This window comes from Chionomys nivalis, chromosome 19 (genome assembly GCF_950005125.1).
Source record: "Chionomys nivalis chromosome 19, mChiNiv1.1, whole genome shotgun sequence".
Taxonomy (NCBI): Eukaryota; Metazoa; Chordata; class Mammalia; order Rodentia; family Cricetidae; genus Chionomys; species Chionomys nivalis.
Window position 1 is genome coordinate 49111348 of NC_080104.1, and position 13675 is coordinate 49125022.

Sequence of the window (13675 nt, forward strand, 5' to 3'; positions counted from 1 at the left end):
GTCAGGCAAACAAATTAATCTGAGTTTGGAGCTTATTTATCAAATGAGGATAAATTGATATATCTCTTTCTATGGTCATCTTGTATTAAATGAGATAAATAAGGAATGTCTTTTAATTTCCTTCCTCCTGTTTTACATGACTCTCTTCTTTCTCTCTTCCTTCCCTCCTTCTTTTCTTTCTTTTTAAAGCAGTGTTGCACTCTGTAGCCCTGAGTGACCCCAAGCTCATTCATAGACCAAGCTATTCTTGAGCTATAGAGGCCTGCCTTCCTCCTCCTCTCAAGTGCTAGAGTTAAAGGTGTGCACCACCACGAATTATATCTTCTTGCCAGCCCTGTGATGGAGACAGGCAAGGTGTTTGTCTATCACATGGATGTGCACAGTAGATCCCACAGGACAAGGCACATTCCCTCCATCTAGAAGATATGATGTTGGACCTGTTCTCACTCTAGGAAAATTGTGCTTTTAATTAGGTGTGTAAGGAATGCCCAGGATAAAGTTACAACCAGGATAGAGTTTTTTCTGCCTCGAACTCGTTGTTAGCAATCTTTATATTTCTAAAACAGTTTTAGAGTTTAGGAAAGTTAGTACAGGTACTTACTGGGGGAGGGGTATGCAATTGCCTTAATTTAAGTTGTGGTCGTGTGCTGTAAGCTGACTCAGCAGGTAAAGGTGCTGGCCATGCAAATCTTGCAGCCTGGGTTTTGAGTCCTGCATCTTTCATAAAGGTGGAAAAAGAAACTTAACTCCTTGCATGGCACAGAGGCACCGACATACCCATCTCTTTCTCACACACGTAATAATGACTGATAAAACAATAATAACAGATAAAATTTATGGATTGGAGGAATGGTTCCATGGTTAAGAGCATCACTGCTCTTTCGGAGGGACCCAGGCTCAATTCCCAGCACCCGCGTCCTGCAGCTTAGGACTGTCTGTGACTCCAGCCCCTCTCAGGAGGTCCAATTCCTCTGACCTCTTCAGGCACTTGCGTTCCTGTGGGCAAACCCACACACAGCCACAGACAGACACACATAAGCATGGCGAAAATAAAATGAAATCTCTTTTTAAAGAAGAAGAAAAGAAAATTTAAAAAACTGTCCTTGTGGAATAGCCTAGGAAATAATCCAGTGCACGAGACATTTTGCATTCTGTTGATTGCTGTCCCCTCACCTCCACCGCTGAGAAGGAGGAGGCAAAATATACCCTACCAAGTCAGGATCTTAATTCCAGTTTCATAGTTTGACACCTTAACAGGTCTATCTGAAAATCAAGGTGGCATGTCTATGAGCAGAGGGCCAGCGAGCCTGGTGTAAAAGCTGCTGCAGACTCTCTCAACAGGGAAGCAGCCGTTGTCTGTGTTTTGTTAAGCATTTGACCAGCTAATAGACTCAGAAATCTGAAATAATGAAGTTCACCCATACTGAAACTTGTTTTCTTAAAATTCTAAATAGTCATTCAGATAATGTTGGTATTTTATGTAAATATTTATATAGTCAATTCTCTTCGTTGTGTATAAAGCATATGTGTGTACATAAGTTTGACTTTTGTGTGTGTATGGCCACCATATGTAGAAATAATTGAGAAGTAAATGACAGAGGAAGAAAGATGTTGGGTAGGTTTATTTATGCTTTACTTTCAGGTTGAGCCATAATTACATTAAATAATCTTATGGAAAGGTTAAATAAGGTACTAATGTGCTGATGATGAAAGTGGCTTTTAAGGAGCCCAAGGGGTTTGGTGAAATGGAAAGAGCAACACCTGGGAATCGGGAGATGCAGATCTTGTCCAGGTCCAATTCCATAAGTGACTTAACCACCCTGAGTTTTTCCCTCACCTTGCCATTAGACGGAATAATTCCTGATGCCCTTGTCTGTTAAAACACATTGTCAAATGCTAATGAATTCTGTAACATTTTGAATGCATAAAAAAATAATCTTTGGTAAAAGCCATAAAAGCATTCTATTAATATGCTAATTCATACTAAAGCAAAATCTGCTTTGATTTGTACAAAATTCCTATCAAGCCTGCTTTGCAGGCCACTCCTATAATCGCAGCACTTGGGAGACAGGTGCGAGATTAAAGAGTTCAAGGTCATCTCTGTCTACCTGGCGAATCACTGTCCCAAAGACAAATTCCATCAGATCAAAAACACTAACTAGTTTGAGTTTGTTTCTCTGTATTTTAATCTAGATTTCTTATCATACATAACAGATCTTCGCCCACAGTGAATTTTATGCATTAAAAGAAAAAGGTAGCAGCTAAATATGTTTAGGTTCAGTAGCCATCTGGGCTAGCAGTTCCCTTAACGCTCAGGTAGGAGGGATGTTGCTGAGCAGATCAGGCTGATACGTGCCTGACAGAGTAAAGATGCAGATGGTGGGAGCTGAGACAGAGGGATGCTGGTGGGGCAGGTTGGGGTGTGTTAAGATGCACCCACTTTCCCACCGTGTCCAATATCCACAGCTATCGTTTTTAGAATGCATAAGACATCTGCCATTCTCACAAGAGTGACAAGGGAATCTTTGGGCTGGCATGTGTGTAGCCCTTTTTAAGTGCATGTATGTGCATTTACACATGTAGAGGGATTCTTCCTACTCTCCCTGTGTCTTAAATAATATAATTCTGTAGTTTACTTCCTATGTTATTAGTTTCTTGGTAGCCTTCCAAACATCATATCACTTTACACAGGATATAAGAGTCCAATGACAGGTTAAGTCTGACACCTCCCTCTAACACCAAGGGTGTGTGTCATACCTGTGTGTCACACATTCTTGTATACCCCATAAAGCCTACAACCATGCTCACTATTTTTACTTTATATGAAAACCAATTTCTTATATTTACCTTCATTCTTACCATTTCCAGAGTCCCCCCTCGATTCAGACAGGTCTAATTTTCTATGGGGTAACCATGCTCTTATTGTCTTAGGGATGTCCTTTCTATTTCCCTGTTTGAGTCTGTTAGCAATGGTGTTCTCCTTGGCCCTCCGATGGCCCACAGCTGATCTTCATGTTCAGCAGCCTGACTGGATCTCACTGCACGATCTGTGGTTAGGGTGCTTGGCGGCCCCTCTGCTTCTAGAGTCTGTGGTCTCATTTCCTATATTACTCTGAGCGCATCCTTTCCTCTTTGCATTTTCTTACATTTCCTCGCGTCTGACCCTGCCTCTTCTTGTGTAGCTTCTGACATTCCATTCTCGTTATATTTTAATGTAAATTTTTTATTAATTGACATATCTTTTAGCTTCCTTGACTCTCTGCCCTGCTGTATGACATCTACTTGTGAGCTTAATCAAAGGAACTCTGCGTTTCTGAGATGGTATTTTTTTTTAATCAAATATTTCCATTCTCTTGGCAATTTCATCTCTTAGGCTGAAATTCCATCTGTCTCTCTTAATTAATTTTATAAGTTAGCATACAAAGAATTGGATTTCATAACATCTTCATATGTATGTGTCTTTATACCTGTTTTGATCTGTTCCCCTCGAGTCCCTCCCCATGTTTCCTCTCCTCTCCAGCTGGTTCCCTTTCTTAGCAGTTTCTCCCTGCTTCTGCTTTCCTATTGCATATATGCCATGAGCCTCTCTATTTCCCACATCCACAAAGGTCTCTTAAACCCCTTCCATAGCCCCCTTTCTGAGTTCATAACCTACACACACACACACACACGAACATTTTTAAATTTATGTTCCGAGCATGAGAGAACGAGAGATGATTTCCTTTCTGAGTCTGGCTTCCTTCACTTAGCAGGCTGCATTCATTTCCCTGAAATTGACGTGATTCCATATTTTTTTTATTACTGTATAAAATCCCATTGTGGGGGTTGAGATGTCAGTGGGTAAAAGTAATGACTTTAGATCCTCAGTACCTGCATAAAAGCCTGCACAGTAGCTCAAGATCTCTGATCCTGGTGTACCTCTCCAGGGAGACACTCCAGGAGCTCAACAGGCTCTCTATGAGCTAACACAGTGGGAAAAAAAAAATCTATCTCAAACAAGGCAAAAAGGAGAAAACCAACACATGAATATTGTCTTTTAAACTGCCACACACACACATACACACATGTACATGTACACACACATGTCCCAGTGTATACACAACACACATCCTCACATGCACTCACACACACACATACGTGTTCACATATGCAGTAACACACTCTTGAATCCACAGAGATAAGCAGGCACACACCACCCATTCACAGACACACACAAATTTCATTGTATCCGTACACTTCTTTCTCTTTAGCTACTCTTCAGTTGATGGACACTTGGGTTAACTCTACAATGTAGCTGTCATGAGTGTAGCTATGAACCTGGTGGTGCAAGCATCTCTGTGGGATGTTGACTTCAGTCCTTTGGCTGACTCCCAAATGGTGCACCTGAACCATATGGTCATCCTAATTTTGGATTTTCGAGAAATCTCCGAACTGATTTTCAGAATTGATAGACAACCTTACACCACCCCTTAACAGTGCATAAGGGCTCCTCTTTCCCCGTGTCACACCTGTGTTCGTTGTCACTAATTCAGTAACAACATCCCTTCTGAATGGGATGAGATAAAGTCTCAAAGCAGTTCGAATTTTCCCTGTTGGGCTAAGAATGTCAAACATGAGGCTAGAGAAATGACTCAGAGGTTAAGAGCAGATGGTAGAGACCTAATCAGTCATCAGGGATGGAGCAGAGCTTCCGCTTGACCTGGTCCTCAGATTCTTCCAATGGAGACTTCATTTGCCTTTCGCCTAAACTCCAACACACTCCGCTTGTGGTCAGCCCTCCCGCAGGACATAAGCAGAGGGGCAGAATTCTCTCACGTTGTTGGCTGCTGTAGCTTTCACTCTGTGCTAGACTCCGCCGAGATCAGGGGTCTTTCCCTCTGGCCCAGGCTATGGTAAGGCATATGTCTTGCCTCAAGGCTGGCACATTTGGGGCCTTTTTCCTATGGCGCTCTCTTACTATTTACAGTTGCAGAATTGGAGGTTCTTCATGCTGGCTTGCATCCCAGCAAACTTGTACCAGCTGACACTGTCCCAGTAGCTAGCTCAGGCTCTTAGAAACAAGGCTCAGGAGTCATCTGCCTCTGTCAGGATGCTGCTGCTTGCTTCACAGTAGCATAGTTCCAGCCCTGCACTTGGGAAGGAATGAGATCTCCCTTACTGAAGAATTGATATGTAAATACCCACAGGCTACTCCACAGGAGTGCCTTACCTCCCAGTTTTCCCAGTTTTCAGGAACAGCTACTATAAGATCTAGAGATGACCAGTGACCTGGTGCCTACCAATAGGTAGGTTTTGACACTAGAGAAGCAGAGGCGTTCTGATCCCTATCTCAGAATACCACAATAAGAGGGTCTGCGGAAAGACTGTGATCCCAACCCTGCCACCAGTGAATGTATTTCTTCACTGGCAAATTACAGAGCCGGGCCTTGTCTCATTTTACCAAACAGGGTTATTTTTGTGCTACCTGGCAGATTGTTGCAAGGATTTGCAAGCCCTGTGTGCGTGTGTGTGTGTGTGTACATGCATGTGTTTGTATATGTGCACATACAATGCGCATGTGCATTGTGCACATCAGTATCAAGGCCAGAGGTCAACTTCAAGTTTCATCCTCCAGCAAGTATCCACCTTGTTTGTTTGAGGCAGTCTCACTGAGACCTGGGAATTGTAAATTAGGCTAGACTGGCTGGCCAGCAAGCCCCAAAGGTCACTCTGTCTCTGCCTCTCAGTGCTGGGATTATAAATGTGGGCCACTGCGCTCAGCTTTTTTACATGGGTTCAGGTCTTCTTGCTTGAGCTGCACGCAGCTGATCTCAAGCCTCAGTTCCCTTTATGCTACCTTTGAGGAGGTTTCGAACTCTGAAGCTATCCTCTAGCAAATGTCCAGGGCATTGGGAGTCAAGCCCCCTTCTGCCACCTACTCATCTATGCAGGAAAGAACAGAATCCAGAAGAAAGCGTCGGAAGAAGATGTGACCCTTCACCCTGTTGAGCAGCCTGTGTGACAAAAGTTTATGAAAGCCTGTAGCCTGGGAAAGCCCTTTCCTTAAGGAACCATAGCTGTTGAACTGTGGCGTGCTGCCTAGCTCAGGGCCCCACCTGCTGGCTCAGGACTAGATTCATTCACATAGCGCTGCTGTCTGGACTGAGAGCCTGCAGAGGAGCCTCAACACCAGCAGAGAGTACTTCCCTCTCTGCTGTCCCCCTCAGCAAAGACCAAAGCCTACTCCAAGCTTGTCACAGGGCTTCAGATCCTCTCACCATCCCGTCCCTCAGCTGAAACCTTCGATCGCAAGCCTGCCGTAGATCCAGTGCTGAGTCGAGCGAATGAATGCCCTCAGCCATAGCAGAACTGCTGTCGCTTTTGTAAATGATTAAAAAACAAAAGCCCCACAGCCATCCTTGTTTGTAGATGGTATGTGGCTGCATCGTAATGTGGTGGCAGAGGTGAGCAGGGGCTTCAGGTGTGGTGTGATGTGGCCAGCAAAGTCTAAGATTCTCCCTCTAGCTCTGTCCACAGAATGTTTACCTGGGGACTGGGGGTGAGGCCAGTAGTTGACTGCTTACCTGGTATATGCAAGGCCCTGGGATTAATATCACTCACACACACACACACACACACACACATACACACACATGGACACGTGCATTATCAGTTTTACCCACTTTTCTTTTTCAGAGCTATTTTTTCTTTTGTTGAAAATAGATTTTTTTTCATGCAGTACATTCTGATTGTGGTTTTCCCTCCCTCAGCTCCTCCCAGTTCCTCCCCACCCTCCTGCCCATCCTAATCCACACTCTGTCTCTCCTTAAAAAGCAAATAGGCAGGAATGGAGAGATGGCTCATCCAGAGGTCCTGAGTTCAATTCCCAGCACCCACATGGTGGCTCGCAAGCATCTGTAATGAGGTCTGGCGCCCTCTTCTGGCCTGCAGGCATACATGCAGACAGAATACTGTATACATAATAAATAAGAAAAGGAAAACAGTCATCTAAGGAATATTAAGAAAATAAGATAAAATAAAAACAAATTGGAATAGGATAAGACAAACAAACAGGGGGAAAAAACCAAAGAAAAAGCATAAGGAACATACAGACACAGACACACGGACCCATTTGCACACCCAGGAATCCCATAAAACATAAAAACGGAAGTCATGATATATACACAAAGGACCTGTAAGGTTTAAAAGAAAATGCCCTGGCATGACAGTATGAGACAAAAAGCTCTAAAAATGCCACTGAGTTAGTTTTCTATTGGCATCTTCTGCTGGGCAGGGGCCTACCCCTAAGAGTGGTCTGTTTCCCCTGGGAGACTCCCTAGGAGAAACCTAATTTGTCCTTTGCCAGTGGTTATCAACTGGAGCAAGGGGTGGGGACATGTGTGTGCCTCTCTCAGCTCTAGGACCCCATTTGGTGCAGACCCGTGGGGCCTGGGCATGCTGCCTCAGCTTGAGCAGATCTGCTGTGCTTAAAGGGCCTTGTTTGTGATCTTGGTATCCTCCATCTCTTCTGGCTCTTAAGCTTCTCCACCTCTTCTTGTGCATAGTTTACTGAGCCCTGAGAGGAGGATTTGATGCATCCATTTCTGGGAACACAATGTAGTGTCAGCACTGACCACCAGCGTCCCCAATGCGAATTTGTTTTACTCAAGCAAATCTTAGCCTTCTTTTATTGAATAAATTAATCACTGGCTTGTATTTTGGTATCTGAGAATAATGGAAATAACCCTTAATTATTATGAAAATAACTCTTAATATTTTAGGTTCTAAGAATAATGTGATAAAGAGATTGTACAGTCTCCTATTTGTGGCAGAAGGTATAGATTTGTTTGTTTGTTTTTAAGACTAAGGGACTGGAGAGATGGCTCAGTGGTTAACAGTGCTTTGGGCTCTTCCAAAGGACTGAGTTCAGCTCTCAGTACCCACACTGAGAGATTCAAAACCACCTATCACTCCAGGCACCCAACTCAGGCTTCTGGCCTCCACGGGCATCTGTTCACACAGGTGGCAGATATTCAAAAAAGCACACAGACATGTACACATAAATGAATAAATTTTTTTCAGTTCAAAAAATTTCGCTGACAATATGGGGACAAAGTTCATGTTAGACAACACATCATGAAAATGCAATCAGTCAGATACAGGTGGTGGAAATTTCTACAGCATAAACTATTGAATTTGTTCAATGAAGGAATAAACAGAGAAGAAGGGGGGAGAATAGTGAGCTCTGGGGAGTGGAAGGGATGGGAAGGATCTTGGAGAAAATACAGCATTCAGACGAACCCAGACGCTTGGAGACAGACAGTTGAGAGTTTGAGGGCAGGTGGGGGCTGAGATTCTGTGGTTTTATTTCTACTTCTTTTCTTATGATATTGACATTGCAAGCACTGTCATCTATCTATCTGTCTGTCTGTCAATCTATCTGTCTATCTATATCTATATCTATGCCTCTATTTATTTATCTCTATCTCTATATCTATCTGTCTGTCTGTCTGTCTGTCTGTCTATTCTCTCTTCCTCTCCCTCCTCCCTCCCTAGCCTCGGCTACTTAGGAAGACCCCCATCTCTAATGACTCTTTCTTAATTAGAGATGATTAAATTGAGCTATTTATTGGATTATCTTCCTCTTCTTAGTTCTTACAGCAAGATGATACAGTGTGGTAGAAGTCAAAGGTTGATTGGTTTAGGGTAGGAACTGGGGCTTGAACTCAGGGCCCTAAGTATGGTAAGCAGGCCCTCTCTGTGTCCAGCTCCAAGGCTAACATTTAGTGAACCTGGATAGGGAGGATCTGAAATTCACTATATTTTTCCTCAGACTTTATGTTTAGAATTTTTTTATTATAGGACCTTTTATTTTTTAACCATATGTTTAAAGTTAGTTATTTAAATAACCCTCCACCCATGTTCATGCAAGAAACCCTAAATAAACACATGGGTCATGAAAAAAAGATGTGAAAGCAGAGGGGGCCTAGTTCAGAAGAGGGGTTCACTGGGAGTAGGGGGTGGGAATGAAGCATTTGATCAGAGTACATTGTGTGTATGTGTGTCTGTCTGTGTGTGTGTGTGCTTGAAATTGTCAAAAAATAAAAATTTTTTCAGGGGAAAATAAAAATATAAAAAGTGAAGAAATTAAATCCCGGTTCTGTAATCCATCTCTACTTGTCAGAACTGCAAGGCCGGTTGTAAGTGGCACTGTGCGAACTGATGCTGTCCTAAGAGAGTGTAGGGCCTGGAGTCCACATCACCACTCACACCAGGAGGGACTCAGCCCAGTTCCTCATGGGCAGGAAGTGGTCAGTACCTGGTAGCCGTGGCATCTGCTCTTAAACTCTAGATGTTGAATTGCTGTGAGCCTGCTTAACAGGTGATCTCATTGGAGCTTTCTGAACTGCATGCTGCAGGCACCCAAGAATGAGAATTCAGTGTCTTGGATTGTTTCTAGTGTATACATATGCTTCCTTGATGGATTAGAAGCAACAGACAATGGCTGGGTAGAAGAACTGCCAATGATGCCGGGGGGGGGGGGGGGGGGGGGGGGGGGGGGGGGGGGAATGTGGAGGCAGCAGGAGCACTGGGGGCCAAAACAAGGGACAGGTGTCTCCATCTCAATGACTGAGAGCTCTCATTTACAACCCAAGCCTCCTACTGAGTCTGGGAAAGCTGAGACATTCCTTCAGCTCAATCTACAGTAAACTTGTTGTTACTATTAAGCTAAGCAATGTGAAACAAACAAACAAAAAAAAACTGTAAGAAAACATATTGATATATAAAGATGTACGATTTGGACCAGGCATTGGTGATGCATGTCTTTAATCCCAGCTCCCAGAAAGCCAGGCAGATCTCTGTGAGTTTGAGGCCAGCCAAAGTTACATAGTGAGACCCTGCCTCAAGTTAAAGAAAATGAAATACAATCAATCAATCATCAATCAATCAATAAGGAAGGAAGAAAGATAGATAGATGGATGGATGATTTGGGTATTCAAAATTTCACCTCATCTGTCAGTCACCACCAGCAATAAAATGGATAAACTGAACCTCATCTCACAGACTGCCTCCCTTCAGATTCTCAAGTTTCATTTTTAGGGGAGGGGAACACTGCTAGAGAGAATGGTGGGAAAGTGTACTTACTGCCTGTACTCAAAGAAGAAAGGGGATCAGAGCAAGGCTTAGTGCCACTGAGACACCAGACTCAGTTAAGCTTAAACTGTGTGTGTCAGGCCTAAGACATCTTCTCTGCTTCCTCACAGAATGACATCACTCCTCTACACGTCGCCTCAAAACGAGGAAACGCAAACATGGTGAAGCTATTGCTCGACCGGGGTGCAAAGATTGATGCCAAGACCAGGGTAAGTATCCTGCCTGGCTCAGGCCTGTGTGACTCTTCCAGCGGCAGAAATCCTCACCTGGTGCCGGTGCTGTGGGGAAATGCCATTTTATTTCTGCTTGATTTCTCTTTGGAATCTCTTGGGAAATGGTTCCATTTCATATACTGTGAGTGTATGTTCAAATGGCCTCTGGCTTGAATTGGAGAGCAAGAGTTCAAGTCTGTTGGTTGCCCTGAGTTAATCTTCAAGAATTATTTGACACTCAGAGTTGAACTTGAGTGAGTTTGATGTGAAATCTGACAGCTTTTCTGCTGGAAATTTTATTTGCTCTTCCGTACTGCTTGGTGGAAGTAGACAGGAGCCTCCACCCCTAACCAAAAAGCTAACTCTAATCATCATCTGCTTACAACGGAAAACTCCTTCTCCAAAGGAGTCTCCCTGAGCATGTTAGCCACAGTGAAAGGCAGACCCCGTGACAACCATTGATGACCCACGTGAAATGAACTCAATGGCACTTTGTACACCTTCTGTCTCATGTCACTTTGAGTGAGCATTTTCTGTCTTACTGCTCTTTTGCTCTTTTGGTTTCCGAGTTTGTGTTTTTATGGGTTTGTGATTGTGTGTTTTCCCATGCTTTCTCTTCGTTATTTTTCTTTTTCTTGTCTTTATTATTTGTTATTAGGATGGTGATGATGCTTTGTTTGCCTGTTTATTTGTTTTCTAAAGAGAGTGAGAAAAAAGGCCTAGATTTGGACAGGTGAGGAGGTGGGGAGGATCAGGGAGGAGTTGGGGGAGGAAAACCATGATCAGAAAATACTGTATGAAAAAAAAAAAGAAGAACTGATGAAATAAAATAAAAGTCTTAGCTTTAAAAAAAATAAAACCCATACCAACACTTTTGTTTTTCCACATTTCACATGTTTATTGCAGGATCTGGACCAGAGTCAGTCTAGTGAAAGCAATGTCATTCTTCTACGGGCTCTCTACCTTGTAATCGTAGCCCAGGCCCCACATCCGAGAATCCTTATCTCCATGCAGCTAAACCCAGCCCGGCAAACTAACTGTATTCATGCCGGCCTTTGATCTACTGATGTACTCACTATTAGTGACATTTATTCACTCAAAGAATAAGTGACCATGGACTGTCTGCTCAGCTCAGAGAAGGGGTGAGGCAACAAAATAGCCGTTTTTCCTAAAACCCGAGGTCACAGGTTCGTTTGTGTCCTCTACTCCCTCTCTAGGCCAGACCAGCCTGGGTCTTTGGTAGACTGACATGTTGAGTGTTGACCCTCAAAGGAACAGGTGTACTCTAAGAGAAACAATCTTACTAGAGAGAGGAATGAAGGATGATAAAGGGCGCCCCCTGAAGGGCCATCTTGGTAGAGAGCAACTGTATTGGATCTTCTGAATTGACTTTTCTCCATTTCCATGAGGAATTATCAGTGTGTAAAGTTTGCTAGAGCCCTCCGTGTCAGCCGCAGTTCCTCTGCTAAGCGTGGGCTTTGGAAAGGAGCTGCAGGGGACAATGGAGGGGCATTGATGGCTCTTGCCATCTTGTCCCAAGGAGGTGCAGGATCATTTATGAGTACCAGGAATCTGTGAGGGGGAAATGGAGAACGTAAGAGCCATGCAGAAGAGGATGGTGAAGGTGCCTGGCCATCCTCTGGGACTTTAGCTGACTGAAGATGACTTTATTCCTCCTTCTTTTGATGCAGTCTTCGCTCAAAAAACAAATCAGTTATTTTTCACTCTGCATCAGACACAAACCCGTAGGGAGTTCAGACAGAGAGCAATCCGTTTTCTCATCGCTGTGACCAAATACCTGGCAGGAAGCAGCTACCTGGGGGAAGAGTTCTTTTAGGTATGAGGGGATACAATTGCAACCTCCCTATCACGGCAGGGAAAGCATGACTGGTAGCTCCATTGTGTAAGGGCGTGTACGAGACCAGGACTTCACATTACCTTCCATCTTGAAAGCACAGGAAGCTGAGTGTGGGCAGGAAGTGGTAAAGTACCCAGAACTTCAAGGCCTCTCCCAGTAACCCACTTCCTTAAGCAAGGCTCCTCCTCCTAAAAGTTCCTTGACCTTCCCAAACAGCACCACTCACTGGCAGCCAAGTATTAGAACACCCTGCTCTCCTTCCCAGTGCAGACAGCAAGCTTCTCCTCATCTTATATACTTCGCAGCAAGAAGAGCTGTGGATCTTCTCACTTCAATAATTAGGGCCAGGGATGTTGACTCGGTGGGTAGAGAGTGCTTGCCACACAAGTGTGGGGACCAGAGTTCAGATCCCCAGTCCCCATGTAAATTCCAGATGGGCATAGCAGTTCATCTGCAATCCCGGACGGAACATGAAGGCAGAGGCAAGGAAATTTAGAGCATGCTAGCTAACTCTATACTCTCGGAACTGGTGAACTCTGGGTTCCACTGAGAAACCCTGCCTCAATATAAAAGATGAAGAGAGACCTAAGAATTTACTCAGCATTAACCTCTCCCTTCACAACATACATACACATGCATCCACACACATACACATACACGTGAAGAGTAATTAGGGCTGAACTATATAACTCAATGGTAGAACTGTTGCCCAGCCTATGGAAGGTTCTGGATTCAATCCCCAGCACTGTAGAGATTAAAAAAAAAAAAAAAAAAAAAAAAAAAAAAAAAAAAAAAAAAAAAAAAACGAAAAGGCTTACTAGAATATTCAAAATGCTTATACATCAATCTTCCCAGAGTTTAGGAGGGCCTGATATTCCAGAGCCTTTAGGTCTCTGTTCATTCTATCGCAGGAAAGCTTTTCCCAAATCTCCAGTGCCGTCAGGCTGAAGCGATATCACCTGGCCTGTTGGCTCACTGTAGCTCTTGCCCTCATGGCGTCATGGCGTGCTGAGTGCTTCTGTGATGGTGGCGGGAGTGTGTGGGGTGTGCACACTCACCAAGGCAGTGTTTTAGCCCCAGCCTATATGCAGCTCTTGATTCAAGGGCTTCCTGGCAGTTGCTGTTTTCCAACAAGATTTTAATGGCTTTGTTAAGATGCTGTGCCAGGGGCTGCCTGCTGTGCTCTGCGCTGAAGTCTCACTCTCTCCTAGGCTAGCGTGAGTGTTGGGTACTTGTTGAAGGAAGACTCTGTGGCAGATGGTCCTATACCATTTTTATTTCTTTTGCGTCAGTTCCCAGCCCAGACAAAGACCCAATATAGTCCTTATTCTAGAACAATTCTAAATGTCGAGATCCCCCTCTTCACGAACTCCTCACCATTTAATAAGAAGGCTAAGATGAGCTATGGTGGCTCACATCTTTAATCCTAGCGCTCAGGAGGCAGAAGCAGGTGAAGCTCTGAGTTCAAGGC

The 13675-nt window shown here is 43.9% G+C and overlaps 1 protein-coding gene across 10 annotated transcripts in view; it reads left to right on the plus strand.

The window, feature by feature from the left end:
* Ank3 (ankyrin 3) overlaps positions 1-13675 on the plus strand; it is a 445234-nt gene that overhangs the window by 267614 nt on the left and 163945 nt on the right. For all 10 annotated transcript variants that reach the window (XM_057751281.1, XM_057751283.1, XM_057751286.1 and 7 more), the window contains one exon: positions 10245-10343. In XM_057751281.1, the coding sequence (XP_057607264.1) occupies positions 10245-10343 (99 nt within the window). The remainder of the gene's footprint in view (positions 1-10244; positions 10344-13675) is intronic.